Here is a 23070-nt window from a genome sequence, read left to right on the forward strand (position 1 = left end):
ATCCTACAGCCTATATGAAGTCTGATTTCTGTGTATCCTCATCAATAAGAAAAACGAATAATATCATAATATAATTGATATTATTAATAAAGTAGGTAATAGCGAATGAAAAGATACTTGAAGTAACGAAGTGAAGTAAGTCTGATTTCTGTGTATCCTCATCAATAAGAATAAAAAAAACGAATAATATCATAATATAATTGACATTGTTAATAAAGTAGCTAATAGCGAATGAAAAGGTACTTGAAGTAACTCACCTTGAGGCGAGTAAGGAACGTCGCGGGATCAGAGGGGGTCCGGGCCGAGGACGCCTGATAGGTGGCCCCGTAACTCAGCTGATGCTGATAGTTGGAAAGGATCTTCTTGTGAGCGCTGGCCTGTGCTCTAAAAGCCGACACTGATAACTTCATTTCTTCGTGTTCCCGATAAAGGGTCCGATTCGCCTGATGCCCCGCCCGGTGCACATCCTCGTTCCTTCGTGGTGAACTTAAGCCTTCTTAAAGAGCGCCACGCAGCCAAATCGCCGCGACGAAAATCCCTCCAACGGGGATGAAAGAAGGACCGAGGAACCCCGGCGAATCGCATTTGCCGCGTTATCTCTTTGCGTTATCCAGCTCCAGACGTCCTAATCAATCTTCCTCCGTCGCTGCTTCTTCTTTAATTCCTGCTCGTCTCCCAACCCTTATTTCCACCCTCGAGTCTGGCACGAGTCTGCTACGAGTCTCGGTTCTGTCTCCAGCACCTGTTTTTTCCTGATGAGAACCAGTCGTTAACCGATACTTCCCTTCAATCCCATTTTCCCATCTATAACAGGAATTTCAGAGTGGAATTCTCTTCTCTACTCGTGGACTCTTTTTTAAATAAACCTGGACCACCTATCTTTTCGTTGACGTCACGAGAGAGTAGCGCTCCCCTTTCCCTTCTCAAAAATATGAGAACATGCGACTGTTTGGTCCTGTTCTATCTCTTTGCGCGTCCTCTCATGTTTCGACAGCCCTCAACGTATCCGTTTTATGCAAAACGACCTCAACCGGGTTTTAAAGGCAACCAGATATCGGCCCGACTGGAAGAAATCCTTTTTACAGCCGTATCGTTAAGCTGAGTGAATTCCTCCCGATGAACTCGGAGTATCGATCCCGAAAGCTCTTCTTTTACTCCTGTCCACGTTCCTGGTCTACACCGAATTTAAGATTCCACTCAACCTGTCGCGAACACACGATTTCATAAACGATAAACACACTCCCTCGGACCCTTGGGAAGTTTCCAGGATCTCCCACCCCTAGAAATAAGTGATACTTCTAATTCACTCCTCTTCCAAAATTGATAACACTCACTGTTTACAGCCTAATATTAACATCGTATCTCAAAGGCGCGAACTTCAATGTTCCTCGTCACCTTTCCACGTCCAGCATCCCCATCCTCGAGACTAACCAACCCCCTGATTAAATTCGAGTCCTACTTCAGTACAAACACTTGTATCGACGAACCATTTGCTCCTCGAACGCCTTCTTTCTGCTTCGTTTTATTCGGCGCCTGTTAACGCTGGAAAATTGGGTTAGGTCTCGGTTAGGTTCAATGTTCCTCGTCACCTTTTCACGTCCAGCATCCCCATCCTCGAGACTAACCACCCCCTGGTTAAATTCGAGTCCTACTTCAGTATAAGCACTTGTACCGACGAACCATTTGTTCCTTGAACACCTTCTTCCTGCTTCTCTTTATTCGGCGCCTGCTAGAAGGTCGAGTGTTCATTAAAAATCGAGCGTGCCAAACGCTATGGGTGAAATCCTTTTTCGCGGTGGAAAGATCGGGATCTTTGCTCGGCCCTCTGGCTGCCACTTCGCTTGGACGTCTTCCACGGGTCTTCTCCCCCCTTTGGCTCCTTATGATCGATTCTATGCCAACAGCCACCTCGGCACCGGAATAAGGATGTGATCGAGCATGGTGTTCGGCGAGTCTTCGAAGAACCATTGGTCGCTCGAGCCTGGATCCTTCGGTCGGGAGGATCCCGTTCCTCGACGTCTTCCTCGTATCAACCGGATAGGATTCGACCAACCTGGGCGTCCTCTAAACTCTGATCTCTGTTAGTTAGGTCTGGGTTAGGTCAATCTGGCTGGATTTCACCGATCTGGTGGTCCTCTTGCGCTAAACTCAGATCTCTGATAGGTCTCTGTTGAATTAGGTCTTTGTGGAATATTCACAGGCTTCTTGGAGTCGACCAACCTGGTGGTCCTCTTTCCCTAAACTCAGATCTCTGTTAGGTCTCTATTGAGATACCTCTTCCTCTCCATGGAATATTCACAGACTTCCCGTTCGATGTCAATAAATTACAGGCTGTCGAATCCCCGCGACAACTTCGTAACTCTTCACGGACAAGTTAATTCCTCGAAAGTATCCAGATCTTGATTCACTCTCCTAGTTCTTAATCACAACACAAGATCCTTACAGAACCTAGAAGTTAAACTTTCGAACCGAGTACCCTGGCGAAACGGTTCTCGGATCCGCGAGGTTCGATGAATCGAGTCCCAAGGAACGTCGCGGAACACCTTCAAGAGAGAACGAAGAAGGTTAACGAAAGACACGTGACGAGTGGATTCCTGGTTTCCACGACTCTGGAGCTATCTGTGGCGACGACCCCGCGGAGACAGCCTAAGTACGTTAAAGTTAAGTTCCCAATCGATGCTCTAATCTTCGACATTGTTATCTACTCGGCTCTTCCCTGTAACTGACAGATTAGCGACGGATTACCGAACCTCACGTTATCGAGGGGCGCGTTTCGCATACGAAACGAGATCGAGGCAATTTGCTTCACCCAACAATAGACCCGGGATTATATCAAGTCGAATCAACCCCCGAAAAGGTAGCGTCAATGGCCAACCACGTAATCCTCTCGACAGTGAAATTAGACGCTTCCTCGATATCCACTGCTCAAGTTACCTCTATCCTTCGATTAATCTCGATGGAAAGTAGTTTTTCAAGGTTTTTCACGAAGCTGCGCGTCGACACGTCGAATGATAAACGTAGCACGAGCCAGCACGGCGACGAGAACTCGGTCGAAACGTTAGTAGACCACCGAGTAGGGTCCAAAGCTCGAGCATAACTGGATTACCGGCCACCAACGACACCGTGCATCGGGACATCGACTAACCACCACGAGGTTCGGAGTACCCGTTCTATATTCCCTATTCCCAGTAACTGGATTAAATATTATCATAAACTGCGCGCGCGACCAGTTACCCCGAGGAAACGTGCCACCTACGCGGATTCCGCCGTGATTTTACTCCCCCGATGTGTGACAACTGCCTTTGAATATCGATCCACGTCGATCTCACGAGCCGTGCTTGCCAATTTCATAATTAATTGTATTGTAGTTACGGAGCGGAAGTACCAAAGGGGCTAACAAGGGGCCTGCGGGGACCGTCCCTCCTCGGTTTCGGTGGAACATTCAAGGTAGGACATAAGGGACGCCACCAGCCGTTCGTTACGAATATGGTTGGGAGATCATCTTCCTTTGTCGCGGAGATATGTTCGTAATTGTGGTCGCGGAGAGGAAGTATCAAAGGGACTTATGGGGAGCGGTCCTTTTTGGTGTCTATGAAACTTTTAGAAATTGTAGGATAGGGGGATTGGGAGTTTGTTCGTGGTGATTTCGGGTTCCTTTGGTTCGAGGTGGAAAATGTTTAGGTTATTGATAATAGAGTTAATAAGCTAGACTATTTAATCTGTGTATGTTAGAGTTATTCCGAAAATTATTGAATTATTGACAATATTTTTCTTGGAGATTTTGGTGAGAATTATTGAAGTAATAGATGTAGGGACGTGTATATTAATTGATTCATTCCTCTACAGAACTAATAAAGCCAATCGATTTGATCTACGTATCTTAGACTTTTTTCTAAAATTACTGAATTATTGACAACGACTTCACTGGAATTTTTGGTGAAAATTATTGAAGTAGTACACATATATTAATTGATAACAGGAAGTAGTTTAGGGATCACACTTAGGATCGCACATGATCCTAAGAACCAGTAAATCAAAATAATTCATTGAAAATGGTGAAGTTGTAAAATTTACTGCAATTGTAGAAGTCTTATATAAAATTCCCAGAAATATTCAAGAAGAAAATTAATTTGAATTTCCTAATGTCTTTTCCATGTACCGAACAATTCTTCCAACCATAATATAAAATATCCTCTAACACCAACAAATCCCTCCTTTCCTTCCAAATCCCGTCTTTCCTGATCAAAGGAGCCCCTAATCGTTCACAAATTCCAGGACCGGCCTGAGAAAATATTGCCCCAGAATCCACTCGAGAAACAGTCTACCTCAAAGGCCTCGGAAAGAATCAGAGAAATCGTCAGCAATTTCCTTAATTGCTCGACTAAATCGCAAAACACCAATTCCTTTAACGATGACAATTATTTGCCAACCAAGTACATCCTTCCCTGTTGACAGCGTTGCTGCCGCTGTTTAACGAGCACACACTGTAATGCATAAGTACACGTCACACATGGAAACCAGGGAGAAACATCATGACCAGGTCCTCGACCACGTCACCTATATGCTGACTATGTCTACCTCGCCATTTTCTGGCCCTTTCCCATCTTCTCGCGCCGCCCTTACACAAATACTCAATTTTTTTGTTGGCACATCAAGGCTAATTGGTCGTTAGTGAAATTCAAAAACCACAATTATTTTTAAAAGAATGTTATGTAAAGTAATTATAATATATGACGATGTAAATCAATTTTTGGAGTCAGGTATGACTCGTACGTGAGATGGATTAGAATATTTCTGATTATTTCAATATCCTTAGCAATAATATGTAAATGTTATGAATGTCGGGACGTGTCAGGTATGACTCGTACGTGAGATGAATTAGAATATTTCTGATTATTTCAATATCCTTAGCAATAATATGTAAATGTTATGAATGAACTGAAAATAAATTAAAAAGAACAAGTCTTACTTCAATTAACCGAAAATAAATCAAAGTAAATAAACACACGATTAATTTCAGTATCCTTACAGCAATACACTAATCGTTACTACTATAAAAACTCATCCCAGCGAATGGAAAAATTTATCTTCATACTTTAACGTAAAGTAGACTATTCACTATTTACTATTTGAAATAATATTCTAGTCAGCTCCGAGCGAAACAAACGGAACGGACATAAATATACCATTTACATCCTTGTCCAGAGGCACGTACCGAATTTAAAGTTTACGCGCATCGTGACTCAATGTTACTTTGCGAGGCGAGAACGACGCGCGAGTTACAACCGTGAACTTACGACACGTAGAAAAGTCGTGGAATATAATCCAGGCTGATTACGTCACGATTTCGAATAAAATAATGGCTCGAAATTCCTAAAAAAAAAAGTATCCTACACGATTTCAACCGACCGAAATGTACACTAACGAATTACCATTTTTTTTCTGCAAAAATTACAAAATAAATTGCATGGGAAAACACTTCAAAAAAAAAAAAACAATGTTCGTTGGCGTATTCGTGGCTTTAGATTTCTGCTTTAGACTACCAAAGTGTTAACACGTTGACTGCCAAACGAATATTCTTGAAAATTTCTGCTAAGATTAAATATTATTTAGATTATCGGAGTCTAGGTAATGAAACATTTATCGTAGTATTTAGTTTTGTAACTACATCAAAATTCATGAATTTAATTTAGATTCATCTCCTGTGACGTCTAACTTTCAGAATTAATCTTTCTAGTTCTTGAGTGAAAAATACTGTCACCCATATATAGGTGACATGGCGATCGACTGTTAAACTGTCCTAAGAAAAACTGCTGGAAAAATCTCTGGCCAGCGCTCCTCTCCCTTTATCCTATCATTGACCCCATTCGGTTGCCTCCCTTTTTCATCCGCGTAACTGTTACGAATAGGGCGCACATAACGCAGATATCCCTTTCCCGACAAAAATGCACGTCTAGCATCCAATTTCATACGATAACAGCAACGTCGAACTAATCCAAATATACGAGGTCGCCGTTTCCGACGACCTAGGTGAATTATTCTCGCTACATCTGAAATTATCTATAGCTCGCACCTTGAATCGTCGAACACACGGGTCCTTTATTATGATATACTAACATCTATGCGGTAAATTGCAATTCGCACCTGAACCGAAAACATGTAAGAACACACCTGAAGTATAGTTGTGACGAATCGGTGAAGATACGAGTCCTTTATCGTGGTACAGTAACAAATGTGTATTGAATTAGAAATTTCTTTCTTTGCTGCAGTGTGTGTGTGTGGACGAGGCAAAGTATTAGGAGGACAATTGCACTTTTTTGAGGGGAAATTATGAGCATTTTGAATGCTGTAGAATGGTTTATGCAAGGGTGCGACTCTTTTTAGGAAGGGCAGAAATTATTTAAAAATAATACAACACTGTAACCACGAATTAAAATACGAAATAAGAGAATTCGAAAATGGTAAGAAGGTAAAGTCTTCCAAATATAAAATTTACAATATAATTTAGAATTAATATAGTTTATAATATTATTTATAATCTACATACTTTATGATATCATTTATAATTTATAGGAAAACGTCGATTGAATAAACCATTCACCCTTTCCAAAGAAGTATGCCTACGCTTCTAACAACTTCTACACTATTTTATGTCCAAAAATGGCCACGCACTAGCAACATGATATAGAACCTGATTAGGTCTACAAAATAACGACCTAAATACTGCTCGCGTGAATTAATAAACCTGATTGCTCTAGATGAAGAAACGTTTACCCTCGTCCAGTAACAGGATCTAAATAAAAATTTGATACTTTTAGTCTCATTTAATCCAAATATAGCCCCGTTCCGCTTCCTCGGTTCGCTTGTCATCTGCGAGCGTCGAGCAGAAGGCGCCAGTATTTCTGGACGCTTCTCATAAATAAATTACGCGATTTTAAATCGAGATCGGCTGGAATTGCCCGAGGTCAAAGCTTTTCTAGCCCCGCGAATGATTGTCTCCACGCGACAAAGACTTTATTGGAAACCTCCCTTCTCTGTAAAAACGAGCGTCCTTCGACGAGATTGGGGTCCATCCAATTAGAAATGCCGGCTTTACTCCTGTTGTTGCGATAATTACTGATCGGGACATCCAGCGACTAACAATGGCCGTCGAGGTGAGAAAGGTGCATGCTATAACTGCTCTGATTTCGATGAGAGGAGGCGAGAATAACGATTTTAAACTGTCCACTTAACTGCGTGTCCGCTTATTTCGATCGTAATTAAAAAATCACAAAATAAGACAAGTTTTATATCGATTAGGAACCTATCATATTTTCTTACTTTCGAAAGACTTCAAGTTTTAACCAAAAATTGTAAATCAATGGCTTTACTCACTGTATCCACTTAACAACCCTTACTTCAATCACAATTAAATAAGTGCCAACATCTCCAGTATTATTTATAAACCTACCACATTTTCTCACCTTTAAGAGCCTTAATTTTAACCAAATATTCTGAAACCATCGAAGAAATATAGCAACCCCCATGTCAATCCTTCGCCAACCCTTTCTACAAATTAAATTCATCATTGTCCAATATACAGAAGTCACCATGCCAAGTATTACAATATTTTGGCAAACCACTCCTGAAATATACACAAGAGCCCAACAATGTTGCAAAAGCAAATTTAAATCGCCATGAAAGAACACATTTTTGAAAGAACTGCCACTGACAAAGGAATCCAATGAAATTTTGAAACTGCTGTTGACGAACGTAAATTTCGAAAAGGTTAACAACGAAACACCAAACGGATGACCCACATCCAACTATAAACAGAACGATCGGAACGTTTTATTTGCTGCATCCGTTTAACGTATAGTATTACGACCGCAAGAAAGAATAGAGAGGACACGCGATACCAATCTGAAACCATCGTTCGACATAGAGTATACGTGAAAATTACGAATGGGATCAGTTTTACGAAGCCTTCGACTAGGGAGAGTTTAAACCGAACATTTTGTTTAGTTTGTGAATTGAACGTATTTAATTTCAACCACGGATAACGAAACATACGCGATATCGCTCAAAAATCGACAATAGCTTCGGCAATAGTAGGCATAGCAGCGGCAATATTTTCGTAGGGGCGAAACATCCGTTGATTTGAAGGGATGAAGTGGCGAGTGTACAGGAGTTAGCCAGAGTAATTCGAACACCTACAATTAGGACTGTTTGTTCCTTCCTGTTAAACACGGTGGTGCTCTTTGATAATCTACGCAATTATATTTTGGCATTCTGGCCTTATCATTACCCTGAGTGCTGTGTAACTAGCAATATGTACCTCGTGCAGGTGATCAAGCTTAAACTATGATCTATAGATAATTAATCTATGACATATTGTTTCCTAATAACGTTTCCTTTTTTCGAGGTAACAATGCTCACTTGCATCGAGAAAAATTCAAGTCTCGATTGCACTAGGATAAATTTCAACATCTTTAACCATCAAAGGCAAATCGTTCTAATATCATCTGTGATTGTTTTCGATTGTGGGGAGAGAGAGGATCTTCAGGAGAGAGAAAAAATGTCTCCAAAGCACTTGAAAGAGTTTTTGGAAGAAGAATAAATGAACATTTTATTAAAAGTATCGAGAAGTTGCATGAATTTCAAGTTGCATTAAAAGTATTGAAAAGGGGAATGGTGGTTAATAAAACAACATATTTCACAAAATGTCGATATGAGACATTGTTATATGGAGTCGAAATGCCAACAGTATATCGCCTTTAACTAGTCAGAGTATGAAACAAACTGCACTGTATGACTTACTGTATGCTTTGTAGTCACTTAACGAGCTTTATTTCAGCCACAAATAGAAGGAGGGCAACTGCGCCCTATACGACATGAATCATAATAAAATCATTGTGCAGCGAAGTAAAAATGTCATTACGAGAATAATTGGTACGTACATGTATTTAGGACATACGTTTATTACTTACAACGGGCGAATTATTAATTATGTAGCCTGCGGGGCCTTTGATTGGGAAGAATATTAACCGAACGTCTTATTGTTGTTTTTTTACTATGTTAAATAGATTTATTATAACCACTGATAACAAAGAATAGAATACGCCCTACACACTTTCAACTTCGAATTGCGTTTTCATAGAAGAGGAATATTTCGATCAGGATTATAGATTGAAAAAGATAAAGTTCACATCTTATTGTTCCTCTGGCAAGGAGAAGTCTAGCCAAATCTTTTCTTGATTGTTTATCCACTTAACAATCTTTATTTTAACCACTGATAAAAAAAAACAGAACGCGCCCTACACAAATTTAACATCGAATTGTCATTCAAACCCTAAAATCAGCCTAAAATAAATAAAATTCGTATTCCATGGCTCCCCTAGTTACGAACATATCGAACCAAAGCTTTTGTTCATTGTTCCACGTAAATAGATTTATTTCAATCACTGATAGAGAAGATCAAACAACGTCCTACACGATTTCGCCCTTAAATTATCTTCTGGTGGGAGTAGAATTCCTCAGAATTCTAAACTGAAACAGGCAAAGTTCACCCCCATGGGTCCTCTAGCTACCAAACAAATCGAACCAGCCCTATTGCTCATAAGAAACTTTTGGTACAACCTAATATTTCAGTCCGTGGTACTTTCAGTACTACACCCTCAGTACAACCTCTCATCAAACTTTATCTCGATCGCGAATACAACATCCTTCCTTACACCAACAACTCATTCTAGAAAACTCAAATCTCAATTACATAGAAACAATTCCAAAAATTACCGATCAGTCAACTCAAACTACCAAAAGCACACCCCTAAACATTCTCCTCCAAAGAAGAAGACGATTCGAACATTCTACTTACTGTATTCACTCAACAACCTTCTCTTCACCGACAAACACAAAGTATTCAAAACCCCGATCGAAAATCATCGGTACGCAGTGTCGAATCACCCGACGCGACTCATCGAGCCTCCGGAACCAATAATACTTTGATCTCCCAGCTGTCCAGGGTATCTTCCGCATCGCGTACTCCAGACCCGTTCACAGACACAGAACACCCTGTCCATACCGTCACATACGAATCGCCGCGATCGCAAGGATCGGGACGATCAGGACCGGTCTGAACGCCTTTATCGGAACCGATCACTGTATCGCGAACAACCACCGCGACTAGAACGACTCGCGACGCTCACTTTTTTTCGCGATCCGATTAAACGAGGTCGAGACGAATCGATTACGCGGGTTAAATCGGCCGATCGCGAACGACTGGAGGAGCCGAGCACCGGTTCTGGACCGGTGTTGTTACCTCTGGCACGTGTTACTCGACCCCACGAAAGTCACTAGGAGGCCAGTAGGCAACCCCCGCCTGCCGCGGAGACCGGAGGGTGTGAGACAGGATGCCTGAACGTCTGACGACGTGGAGGGATGCTCGCTGGTAGGGAGGACCACGGCGGTGGGGATGTAAAAGCGGGGGCGAAAAAGTGGCGAGGGTGAGGGCGCGGAAGGACGAGCGCCGGTTTTGCGCGTGCACCACCCCGACGTGGAATCCTCCCTACTTTGTTCTGCCACACCCCACCCCACTGCGCATCCACACCCACGGATTAAAAACCGAAATCCTTCCCCTACCGTCCCCGCCTGTGCCCCGTTTGCGTGGCGTCTACCCCCCTCGTCGCGGCGGCAAGGGGGATGCTGCGCAGATTCTGGACCGTACACATGCAAGATCGGACCCTACCACCTGCGATATAGGTTACCAAACGCTTCCTGACGTACCGAGGCGTTACGCGTACCTCGAATGCAATTTCACCTAAGGACGTGCCAGTGACTATTTTACTTGTGGGCTGTTCCCCGCGAAATTAGACGCTAAAGGGAGCAGCAGATTTTGTGCAAATTTGAATACGTTGCGGGCTTTGTCGATACTTGAACGTTTCTCAAAGAATTTTTCTAAATCTCGTAGATTATGGATTTTACAGGTGTTTGAAGAGCAGTTTTTTTTTCACACACACACACACATTTCTTCGATAGTTTCTGTAATTGAAATATTTCTTTCAAACCGACTACAACAAATGTTATTTTACAAGTGTTAATATTTGTACCTATATTAATGATTGCAACTGGAAAAGAATCGGTTCTTAATTATACATTCTCCATATTGTATAATAACAATTGTTTTAATAATGTGGAGAATAATTATTGAAAGCTGACTCTCCTTCAATTACATTTATTAAACCGTATTACTAAACAATAGTTACTGCATTAAGATTATCCTGCATTTTTCTATAAAACCATGCGCCGGTAGCCTATTGCGCGTAGCAAAGGCAGTCTACTCTTAGTATTGTACGGATAATCTTAAAATAATTTTTAATCGACCAATTCTAAAATGACGGTATTTTTGAATGTTGTTTCTCAACGGAGAAAAATGGGACTATATTCTCAATTTTATATATAGTAATAACTAAAAATGAATTCCTGACAATAGTTGAACTACTTATTAACAACACTTATTATTTAACACGTTGACTGCCAGATAAATATTCTTGAAACTTTCTGCTACAATGAAATATTATTTAGAATATTGGAGACTACATAATCAAACGTTTATCGTGGTATTTATTTTTGTAACTTCATCAAAATTCATGAATTTCATTCAAATTCATTTCCTTTCATGCTTCACTTTCAAAATTAATTTTTTTACTTCTTCAATGAAAAGCAATGTCACCCATATATCGGTGACATGGCGATCAACGTGTTAAACAATGATGAGGAATATGATTTTGCTGTGAAAACGAGCCTTCGAATCGAGCGTCACGGGGTGTTGGTCGCCCTTCCCCTTCTCTACTTTGAGAGACAAAAGCGAGCCGCGACCCTCGACACAGGTATACGAGGGGCGAGAGCTCATTCTTCGACGATCCATCGGTCGATATGGATCTCGCGATCGCGCGTCCGTGTCTCGCGTCCGTCCTATTGGTTGTGGGTAGCTTAGTTAGCTTGGTGATGGTTGTGGGTAGCTTAGTTTGGTTTGGTTAGTTTTAAGGCATGGTTAAGTTAGTTTTAAGGCATGCGTGTACAAGTGTCTGTCCTCTACGAAAGAATTATTAATCAACTTCTTTTGTTTGTTCGTAGGTTCATATTGGACTCGCAACTTCGTTCTCCATTTCGATCACTATTACTTCATGTGATAAGTGTAGTGATCAACTGTGTAACTGGACAGAAAGGTCGGTTGCCGTCCTCCTGGTGGATCTGATTCGAGAGGACGATAATCGGTTCCTCCGGATCGGTTCTCTACTTCCTGCATCACGTTTGGTGTAGTCCAAGGCTCCCGGCGCAGTGCAGTAAGTCCAAAGCGCAGTGAGACGGATGCAAATCGGGTCCTATAGTGGCTCCCAATGGGGTGCTGGGTGTGGAGGACTGGGTCGGAGGCGTCGGTCGTCTTCCTCTCGAGTCAGATCCATCAGGAGGAAACGGAACTGACTCAGTAGGTCCAGTTACGTGGTCGCGTCGTGTCGCGATTTCCATTTAGCTTCCATTTAGTTCAAATAATTACTTGGCAGAGTCAGACATGGACTTTGGAGATCAAAGGGAGTTTGTTTTCTTTGATTTCCACGGTTTCGTACTTAGTATTAAGCTCGTCAACTCTATATACAGTATACATCTATGTATGTATACTCTACATAGAGGGAGATCGAAGGAAGTTTGATTCCTTCTATCTCCGGGTCTCCTCGCAGCAACCTTCACGTGGTGAGACCTAGTAATCGATATTATTCGCGACTTAGATAGCTTTTTAAACAATCCTTCGTCGCGAATAATATCGAGAGCTAATTGCTGCGAAATATTAGGTTGTACCAAAAGTTTCTTTCGCTTTATTAATAAGTAATACATGCACAATATTTTATGTTTTATGTTACATTACTGAATTGTGCATGATTTTGCTCCATTACTGTTACAACATGAATATCTATGAAATTAGATCGTCTATTTATATAAACACGACCACATAAAATAATTGAGTGCAACTGGCGAAAGAAACTTTCGGGACAACCTAATAGTAACGAGCGAAAAGACACAACATCCTCATAAATTTTCCCTTATTTTCATTTGCTACAAATAATGCATAAACATCCCCAATCTAGTGATCACGAATCAAGGTATTGGGTTGTCCGGAAAGTTTGTGCCTATTTTTAAGAAAAATTCAAAGGTATATTTGAATTTTGATGTATATTTATTGAATGATATATGTACCATTTTGTTCCACAACCTTTCCACCTTTTAAGGAATGTACACATGTTATTTGTTTTCAGCTATTCTGATATATTCAGATCCTGTGCCGCCTACTAAAAAGCGCCATGAACTTTCCAGACAGCCTAATACTTCGGGCGTCAATCTAAGCTTAATGATAGATAAATTAATTTTTATTAAATACCTGGTGGTGCTCTTAATTCAGCTCCAGGGAGAACATCGGATCCTTTTCCACGTAGAACTCGAAACCGATGATATCCAGGGCTGTAACATTTATGGTTCATGCTTCTCTTAAGGAAGGGATAGGGTCGATCAGGAAACACAACACTGCACTGCAAAAATTGACTATCACTTCTGCCTCTTTTGTATCGTTTAAGCTCTAGCAAGGATACTTCTTATAAGTGACTGTAACAAGTAAAAGCATCGAAAACAGTTTTTTAAAGTTTTCAAGAACAGTGTTAAGTCTGAAAGAATTGAGGATTATAGGTAATAAATTTAGTGATCCAACGATATCGACACAAAGCCATAATGTTCCAGCTTTTTTTTGTCTTTTTCATATTAATAAAATATGTTAAAATATACGCCGAAATTATTACCGAAATTAAAAAACACGTTTTAAACATTAGAACTCCATAGATCTAATAATTTTCAATTAATAAGTTTCGAACATGAACTCTCGTCCAAGCGGTATCGAAATTCACTTCCGGTATGTGTTGATGAGGAAGTTGGGCGAATGTGTAGAGGTAGAGTTTTATTTATTATTAAATTCCTCTAATTTATTAAACTTTGTAACCTTATAAAATACATACACATAACTAGTAATATTAATTATATGTTTTAGGAAAATTGAGTATCGGTAGAAAATGCATTTTCAGGTAATAATAAATAGTTAACATTTTTAAACAGTTACTTATATTAAATATAAAAATATAAACTTATATCTAAATATCATGGAACATGTCATAATATTGGTGTCACTTAACAATTTTTACTTCCATGCCTATTTCCTCGTATAACTCAGTTTTAGTCCCAGGATAGTGTTCCAAGATGCAATCTATAATTTCGGTACACAGACGTTTTCGTTTTGCATATTCACGTGAGTAATCACTGAATGCTCTATCTGCCTTCCTCTTACGTTCGCTCAAATCTTCTGTACCACTTGCCTCCATCAACCCATCCAATTTAAGCGTTAGCACATTAACATCCTCCTCGAGTGCAGCTTTTTGTTGCTTTGCTTCTTCAATTGTGATGCTAGACTTGATAGAAGCTAGGAAAGCTTCCTGTTTTTTTATCTCGTTTTCCAATGCTTGATATTGACTCTCGACTTCGTTAGCATGTGACTGCAATTCTTTATCTATCCTCATCAACTCCTCAACATCACGATTTAAGTCCTGAACTACACAATAAACCTTTTGCTTCCCATAGACCTAATGTAAATATCTCTTTAGTTATATCCCTTGGTTTTTATTCTCGATACTACTAATCCTTACCTTCTCAAATATTTTCCCATCGTTCACCAGCCTATCTATAGCTTTTTGAACAGCTACTTTACCATACTCGTTATGCAAACTAGACACTATATCATTAACACTATATGGTCTATTCTGCACTTTCATATATCTATACACGGTGTCTGCCATTGTTACTTTAATTTGTTTCCTCCTTTACATGAAATATTCTGTAAAAGATCAGTCTATCAATAATGAAGCGAAAATTAACTTGATAACAAGAGTTTTCTGTACTTATTCCTTTCGATTTCAACGATTCTAACCTTACATACGTAGACATTTCCTAGTATTATTATTATTGACGTTATTAAACACGAGATTATTATTTAACCACTTACCATTTAGTTAACAATTCGTCATTATTCATCAAACTTTATTAAAAACATTAACACCATTAGAATAGTAATGAAACGCAATTACTTGTCGGCTTGTCATCAAGAAAGTTTCACTGACTAGGTTAAAAAGTCATAAACCTCCGTTACGATGAAAGTATGGCAACAATATTGAGTATTACAAAGAAGAATAATGTTTATCGCGTTTGTACATACCTTAATTCCAATATTAATATTGTTTCAGAGGATTATAAACTGCATTTTGTCACACTAACAAAGAGGCAACTGGAATGAATTGAAGGCAACAAGTGCGCGCCGAAATTGATGGATCACGTGACCGGTTCAAATGATCGCAGAAAAAGCGCGCGAAATTTAATCGAACATCGTAAGCAGTATTATTCGATAAAGTTATGTAGAAAGTTTATCTTGTGTAATGTACATAAAAACCAGAATACTACTGTGATACTAAGATTTATTTTTTCTGTAACAGTTACGGTAAATCTACTTTAATAATAAAAATATGAAATTTATACGTAATTGTACGCAGACATAATTGTCTTAACCATATTGTGTTTAAGCATTTTGGATTAATTGGAAATACAACGATCTTTTTAGCAAAAGAAATAATAATATTTATAATTTTACAATGTGTATATTAAAATATATCATAGTAAATGATACCCATGTAAATAATAATATGTACAGCTTAAACGAACTAGTTCAAATACAATTTATACGTCTTTTAAGCAACAATTTACTGAACTCGATATACCAAAAACTAATTCCAGTGCGACTACTATGCCCAAGGAAAATACGAGTGCAAAGAGTTAATGCTTTTATTGGCCTATAAAAGCGAAGCACTTGATCACTCTCTTGATCTCTCATGTTCGCGCACGAATATGATACGTATATGATATCCTTCTCCATCCATTAAATAAACAAAGGATCAAACTCGTCGAACCACGTCGAAGTGAGGAGAAGCAGGTACCGCAAATAAATCGTTGGATGCGCTTAAAGTAGAGGATAAACAGCGAGCACTTGTAAAAGATTCGCACTAAAGGCATAACGAAGCGAGTCATTATCGAGGAACGAACGTGAACAGTGTCATCAAAAGAACGTTCTGTTTTACGTTTTGAGATGGATGAATCGATTATTGCTCATTCGACTTGGAACGGTTCGACGTTTGTTATATTATATCACGTTAATTAATTAGCGTAATCGCGATGTAATCATTCGTTATCTCGTTATTAATTTAAATTTATCCGGAGACAATTAATTTTCTTTGTGCGCGCCTTGGTGAAATTAAAATGAAAATATTATTGTATTGTGTTACGTCCTTGTTGGAATAAAACTGTTAAAGTGTATAAATAGGATATGTTCTAAACTACTTATGTTCAATTGAAAAACAAAATCATGAAGCCTTTGCAATGGTTGTTATACTAAGTAATATATTAAGTACTTTACTACGTATTATTACATTATTGTGGTACACGGTAGACATTTCCTTGCAAAATATATTTTAAACAAACAGTGAATACAATCGCTATAAACGTATTAATAAAATAACTGCATAAGCGTATATTAATTTACGTAAACGCATTAATTAATGTAACAAAATTCGGAGAATGTGCGTTGTTGAGTCGGTTACGTGTATGTGCGCGCTCGAGAGGGATGTTGATGATGTTATTGTCGAAAAGAGTTGCTGGAGAGTCAGTTGGTTGCAAGAGTTCATTGAGAGTATAACGAACGATTTCTACAAGCTAAGTGAGAGGAACGAGCCGTGCGTGATGTAATAGAAAGCTATTACTTTTATCAAATTTATCGAAGTCGCGATAGTGTCTTTTCTCTCGGGAAATTCTCGTCTATCCTCTCATACGTAATATAAACCACGGATTGTGTTCTTATCAGAAATATATCGCGATACCTGTAATATTTACGACTTAGAAAGTAACGTAACAAGTTACAGCGTATCTCTACGGTACAGCGAACCTATACAAGGAGCAACCATATGTTTGTGTACAAGTATTATATCTAAATTCTTCGTTAATTTATCAGTTTCTGTATTTAATTATATATAAACATTTCTACTTGCAATTTTCACAGTTTGACATTTTAATTTTAAAGTAGATTATAATACTCTAAATTCATTTTTTAACATTATAAGACATTGATAGATTAATTCAAATTAATTCGACGCATTTCATCGTCACCTTCGCGAAAGGAAACTTTGAGATTCGTCTTCGACAGAGTCATTATCAACATAGATTGATCGACCCATATCGATACGATCAGCGGAGTTTTTAATTAATTAGAGATATTCTGAAATTGTCGCGTGCCCCACAAGTAAAACCTTTAACACCATATCATTCGTACAACTCTTGTCGTTTGTCGTTTATACCACAAATTGTTTTCTTTTTCCCATTGAAATTATAAACAAAATAATCCTCTCCAGCGCGCGTGTATACAAACATAAATTCCCAGATTGAGTTAGCACGATATCCGTCGCTGCACGTGATTGATCGATACGAAATTTCCAGAGATAAGAAATCGATTCGCATTTGTCACTTTCTATCTGTTCTATAAATTAACTGGCCAGTGGGAAGAAGCCTCAGTGCCGAAGTAATTGCTGCTGAATTGTTTTTCAGAGTTCACAGCGACGTGTTGCACTGGAAAGATGGTGTACTTGAACGCTGCGGTGTGCATCTCGGTGTTGCTGCTCGTAGTTGGCCTATCCGTAGGGCTTAGCGTTGGTAACTTCAAAGGAAGCGATGTCCTCAACTCTGTGCCACTTATCGACGGGTAAGTGTTCCCCTATAACCGTAGAAATTGACAGAATAAACGTGGTTGCATTGGTGCAAAAGTGATTGGTAAGTACAGTGACATTTAAAGTACGTATTCTTTGAGACGAAGGATTTTCTGATGAGAGCTTTGGAATCTTAGGGTTTTTTAATAACAAAATTCCTAACGGACACTATGGGTAACGACATAATCTTTCACATTTTTACTTTTAAATAGTTTTGTTTCAATTTTGTATCGTGATTAATTTATGTTATAATTTAAACATTAGTATGATATAGTATAATTTTCTGCGAGACGGTTTCTGCTATTGTTTGAAACATACCAGACTACTATATCGTAATGGTAAACGATAACAAATTTCGAAACATCGTTTCGGTATTATATATGATACGTTTAAATCGAGTGAACACATTACAGAAAATAATCTCATCATACTCTGTTATCGTTTTTATAAGTGGAGGCTAGAATGATCCGAGGTCTTGTAACTTTTGTACTGTATACGAAAAGATTTCTTATATTTCACTAGATAATTATATAATATATAAACGAAAGCCTTGAATTTGTAGTTTATAAAAGAATGCGTCTTGTCGCGATGACGAAGATAAAATAAATAAAGAGATTTCTTATGAGTCACTAAATAATTTGTAATTGAATGAAAAATGTAAATGAAAGCCTTCAATTTGTAATTAATAAAAGAACGCATTCTGATAATTAAGATTTGCAAGTGGTACAGATTGATAAATGGAAATACTTGTTCTGTCTTTGTTCCAGACACAACGATTTCCCATACAATTTGTACTCGAAGTTGAACAACAAGTTACAGGGATTCAATTTCGATAAGAATCTCAGCAGCGACCCGACTTGGGGGAAAAGCGCCTGCGAGTTCTGCTTTACAGATCTCCCTCGATTGAGGGAGGGAAAAGTGGGCGGACAAGTGAGTCAGAAACCTGCGAATATGATAAACAGATAATATCTAGGAATTCCTTTTTATCTTTCGCGTTGTGGAACTATTAATTAATTTTTTTTTACAGCGTCATTCTTTGATATTTCGTTTTCTCTCTCAATTCAGACACTATTCAGTCGTTAAACCTTCGCGTCATTAATAATACACAAAATTTAAATATCGACCACTATAAGCTTCTTTGTATACGAAATCTTTTTAAGTAAACGTTAAACTTCATAATGAAAATTCATACACTTCTATATTTCTACCAACCCACAGTCAATAAGATTAACTATCATCGAGTATATCTATAAACACGTATCAGAAATTAAATTTCGTTGTTTTTTTTTTTTTAATCGATGCTTTCTTCAAATCTCTTCAAATTTTGTATCGGAATCTAAGGTACGTTTCCTTCTGTATCTACAAAATCTTTTTATTCAACGTTAAGCTTCGCCATGAAAATTTCCTCAAAGTTTCCTAATATTAATAATATAATATAATAATAATTCTAGCCAAACCAAAATTACAAATATTTTGGTTCGATTTAATTTTGGTTGGTTCGTTTCACGCGACTTACATAGAATAACGAGTGAAACACGTGAATTTCAGTTCTGGGTTGCGTACGTATCGTGCGCCTCGCAATTCAAAGACGCGTTACAACTGACGTTGCGACAAATCGATGTCATCCAGAGACTGGTAGCCAGATACCCGAACGATTTGCAATTTGTCACCGAGGCCGACCACATCGAGGCAGCGTTTAAAAATGGAAAAATTGCCTCGATGATTGGCGTCGAAGGAGGCCACTCCATCGATTCCAGTTTGGCGGTTCTAAGGCTCTATTATCAGCTCGGTGTGCGCTACCTTACATTGACTCACTCGTGCAACACGCCGTGGTATGATAAAAAAGGATCAAGCAAAAGTTCTCATTTAGCTCAATAATAAACTTCAAACCATTAGCAATGTATCTTATCTTCTGATCAGAATCATCGATCTTAAACAACCGAGAAAAAGGGAATAATATATTTTAATTTTAATTTTTTAACATTTTAAATATATTAACACGTTGACTGCCAGACTAACAATCCTGAAAATGTCTACTTTGATTAAGTTTTGTTTCCAGACCATCGGAAACTACATAATCAAACATTTATTACGGTATTTATTTTGACGACTTCATTGAAGTTTAAGAATTTCATTCGAATTTATTTTCTTTGACGCTTAACATTCAGAATTGATTTCGTTTGTTTTTCAGCGAAAGGCACTGTCACCCACATATGGGTGACGTGGCGATCAACGTGTTAATAGATAGATGGAATACATAACTCAACGATTAATACCAATTGTCATCCTTACAGGGCTGATGCATCGCCAGTAAACGATGGTTCTGTCCACAACCTCACAGACTTTGGGGCTGTAAGTTGAAGCTTTTTATTGTTTTGTTTATTTATCAAGTTCATTACATAAATATTTACAATGTCTGCGTTGCAATTCAGGCGGTTGTCTACGAAATGAATCGACTGGGAATGATGGTAGACCTGTCGCACGTCTCCCACAACGTTATGAGGGAAGTCCTTGCTATAACAAAGGCTCCTGTTATGTTCTCGCATTCGTCAGCGTTCAGCGTTTGCAACCATTATCGTAATGTTCCCGACGACGTGCTCCACTCAGTCGTAAGATTTTTCTTCAGTCTACTTGGGCATCTTTTAACGATACGTGAAACATAATTAGGAATGCTTTTTCAGAAAAATAACAACGGTGTCGTGATGGTGAACTTTTACTCTGGTTTCGTGAACTGCAACTCCTCTAGAAACGCGACGATGCAGGATGTCATAGGTATGAATAATTAGTACTATATTCTTTAAATTAATTTTTATATACACACGATGTATGATTACAATTTTATTTTATTCTGTGTTGCAATGTCTATCTTGTTTCATTTAATTTTTCTTTTTTTCTGTCTTATCGTGCTTTTGCTTCATCTTTATTTTAAAATGAGATACTTTATTTTTAATAACACGCACAAATGATATGAAACATATCGAATTTATATAAATTATATAACATATTTATTCATACATGGATTTTTGTTATGTATAGGAAAGCGTAATACTTATTGGTTTGATTAGAATTCCAGTAGCGGATAGTGTATCACTTGTAACCTTTATCTCAATTAGTTTACCGTCTTACTTTTCACTAACCAAAGTATATCGTTATCACGAATTTTATAGATCACATAAATCACATTCGCAATCTTATCGGAGCGGACCACGTTGGTATTGGAGCAGACTATGACGGCGTGGAGTCGTGAGTATTTCATTAATCATAAAAATTAAACTTCTATATCTATAAAGTACTCGGTATTATTAATACATTCACAAGAATTCTTTATCTCTCATTTCCCACTTTTAGAATATATAAAAAATAAGAGACATCAAATTCCATACTATAATTGTCACGTAATTAAAATAGAAAATAAAGCCAAACAAGACTACAATTACCCTTCCCAAACAAAAGGACAATTTTTCATCCTCGATCACACAGACTACATCAAAAATTTATCTAAAATTCAACCCAATTAATTCGAAACATGTTATAAAATTTTCAAGGATGCCCGAGGGGTTGGATGACGTTTCCACCTACACAGATCTTTTCGATCGTCTTTATGAAAGCGAAGTGGAGCCAAGATGGACGAAAGAAGAACTCGAGAAACTAGCCGGCAGAAATTTAATCCGCGTATTCAAAGCTGTGGAATTGGTAAATAAAAGATGATCGCGTCGCATTAGACGATTAGCAAAATTTTAATATACTTTGTATTCATTCATTTTTTTTTTTCTGTCACATCGAGGTCCGAGATATGTTAGCATCGGAGCCCCCACGAGAAGATATCATCAACGGAATGGATTTGTACAACGCGGAATTAAACAGTGGTATGAAGCCAGGCTCGTGCAACACTGCGAAAGAGTAAGTAAGAGTAACACTGCCGAACATTTTTTTGTTATTACAATTTTTTGATTTTATTTATTTCTTTTTACACGGATCTTTTTATTGTTACAATACAATAATTTTATTTATTTCTTTTTAAACAGATGGCACGGGCTTAACGTTACGACGAATGATGAGAATTTTTAATGATTTATTTAAGGCAAATGATGTTACGCGACATATGGCGAAAGATTTATTTTCTCATTCTGTATGTTCTTATTGTAATCGAAATAAAGAAAATTTGATAAAGTGTGTATACTCTTCGTGTTCATGATGACTACCTTTCTCACAAAAATATTTAGACTAGTCATCTTCGTGTCCAAAGGGAATTCCTGTATGAAAATTTATTCATACGATGTTGGTAAAATATTGAAATAAACGTGAATAATATACTGGAATAAATGTCTGAGTAACGACCTGCGAAGTATTATGTAAATTAGCTAAAAATGTGCATATTATCAAATGTAACATTCACGTCTCGTTTAAATATTTGGATGTAATTATCAATTATTAAGAATTTCTGAAACAAATTATTATTACAAATTAGAGGACGGAATATTATGGTAACCACAAATCTCCTTTAGGTAAGTACGTTTTCAAGATTTTTAATTAATTTTCTAGCCAATCTTTCCTAATCAGTGTTCTTCTCCGATCTTGGCAGTGAATTTATGAACTCAGTGATCTCTGTCCTGAAAATCGACAAATATTCAACCATAATTTACCAGATTATTCCTCTCTTATTTATTTTATAAAAATAATTTATATGTTTTTACTAACCATTGACGTTTCCTCACGAATGGAAACACCGAGGGTGGCAAGAAACCATTGAATGGACAAGCAGCGGCTATGCTGTACGCCCCCATATCTTTCCAAACCAACCAGTCCCCAATCTCGAACTCTGGCAATAGCACATCCTTCAGTATGCAATCTAAAGAATCACACGTGGGGCCAAAAACAGACGAAGCAAATGTCTCGCATCTTTCTGGCTGAACAAGTGAGATACACAAGTTAGAAACTGATGAAACGACGTAGCTAACGTTTATCCACAAGGGCCCCTTACTCCTATTAACTAGGGGTGTGCGGGATTCCCGAAAATATTCGGGATTCCCGTAAAATGTCCAGGATTCCCGAGAATATTTGGGATTCTCGAGTTTATGCGGAATCTCGAGTTGATTCGGGATTCCCGAGAATACACGAGATTCCGCAAAAATCTGGGATTCCCGAGAATATTCGGGATTTCCGAGAATATTCGGGATTCTCGAGTTTATGCGGGATTCCC

At 38.3% G+C, this 23070-nt stretch overlaps 4 protein-coding genes across 13 annotated transcripts in view; 1 reads left to right on the top strand and 3 right to left on the bottom strand.

The window, feature by feature from the left end:
- Positions 1-10341, bottom strand: part of LOC128884605 (uncharacterized) — a 142671-nt gene extending 132330 nt beyond the window's left edge. For 2 of the 4 annotated variants that reach the window (XM_054138110.1, XM_054138094.1), the window contains exons 1-2: positions 9857-10341; positions 258-2543 (exon numbers count right to left, since the gene is read on the bottom strand). In XM_054138110.1, the coding sequence (XP_053994085.1) occupies positions 258-410 (153 nt within the window). In that variant the 5' untranslated portion in view covers positions 411-2543; positions 9857-10341. Of the gene's footprint in view, positions 1-257; positions 2723-9856 lie in introns of those variants that run through there. The other 2 variants (XM_054138101.1, XM_054138119.1) reach the window with 2 other exon arrangements.
- A 3646-nt stretch (positions 10342-13987) lies between these two features.
- On the bottom strand, positions 13988-15400 carry LOC128876969 (homologous-pairing protein 2 homolog). Its single transcript, XM_054123839.1, has 3 exons — positions 15284-15400; positions 14718-14905; positions 13988-14654 (listed from the first exon to the last, which is right to left on the bottom strand). Exons 2-3 carry the CDS (start codon positions 14865-14867, stop codon positions 14202-14204), a joined length of 603 nt encoding a protein of 200 aa, XP_053979814.1. The 5' UTR covers positions 14868-14905; positions 15284-15400; the 3' UTR covers positions 13988-14201.
- A 693-nt stretch (positions 15401-16093) lies between these two features.
- LOC128876927 (dipeptidase 1-like) lies at positions 16094-22049 on the top strand. Of its 5 annotated transcripts, none has more exons than XM_054123762.1 (11): positions 16094-16241; positions 17713-17866; positions 18638-18800; positions 19419-19702; positions 20165-20222; positions 20303-20479; positions 20552-20642; positions 21038-21113; positions 21416-21563; positions 21655-21770; positions 21896-22049. In XM_054123762.1, the coding sequence occupies exons 1-11, from the start codon at positions 16205-16207 to the stop codon at positions 21936-21938; spliced, it is 1347 nt and encodes a 448-aa protein (XP_053979737.1). In that variant the 5' UTR covers positions 16094-16204; the 3' UTR covers positions 21939-22049. The 5 variants fall into 5 exon arrangements, with proteins under 5 accessions (XP_053979737.1, XP_053979747.1, XP_053979764.1 ...); XM_054123772.1 differs by lacking the exon at positions 16094-16241 and adding an exon at positions 16723-16856; XM_054123789.1 differs by lacking the exon at positions 16094-16241 and adding an exon at positions 16773-16847.
- Positions 22050-22267: 218 nt separating this feature from the next.
- The window catches only part of LOC128876953 (ornithine decarboxylase 2-like), a 5327-nt gene continuing 4524 nt past the window's right edge, over positions 22268-23070 (bottom strand). The window contains exons 7-8 of one of the 3 annotated variants that reach the window (XM_054123819.1): positions 22569-22719; positions 22268-22480 (exon numbers count right to left, since the gene is read on the bottom strand). In XM_054123819.1, the coding sequence (XP_053979794.1) occupies positions 22466-22480; positions 22569-22719 (166 nt within the window). In that variant the 3' untranslated portion in view covers positions 22268-22465. Of the gene's footprint in view, positions 22481-22568; positions 22778-23070 lie in introns of those variants that run through there. The other 2 variants (XM_054123810.1, XM_054123826.1) reach the window with 2 other exon arrangements.

The sequence above is a fragment of the Hylaeus volcanicus genome, chromosome 1 (genome assembly GCF_026283585.1).
Source record: "Hylaeus volcanicus isolate JK05 chromosome 1, UHH_iyHylVolc1.0_haploid, whole genome shotgun sequence".
Taxonomy (NCBI): domain Eukaryota; kingdom Metazoa; phylum Arthropoda; class Insecta; order Hymenoptera; family Colletidae; genus Hylaeus; species Hylaeus volcanicus.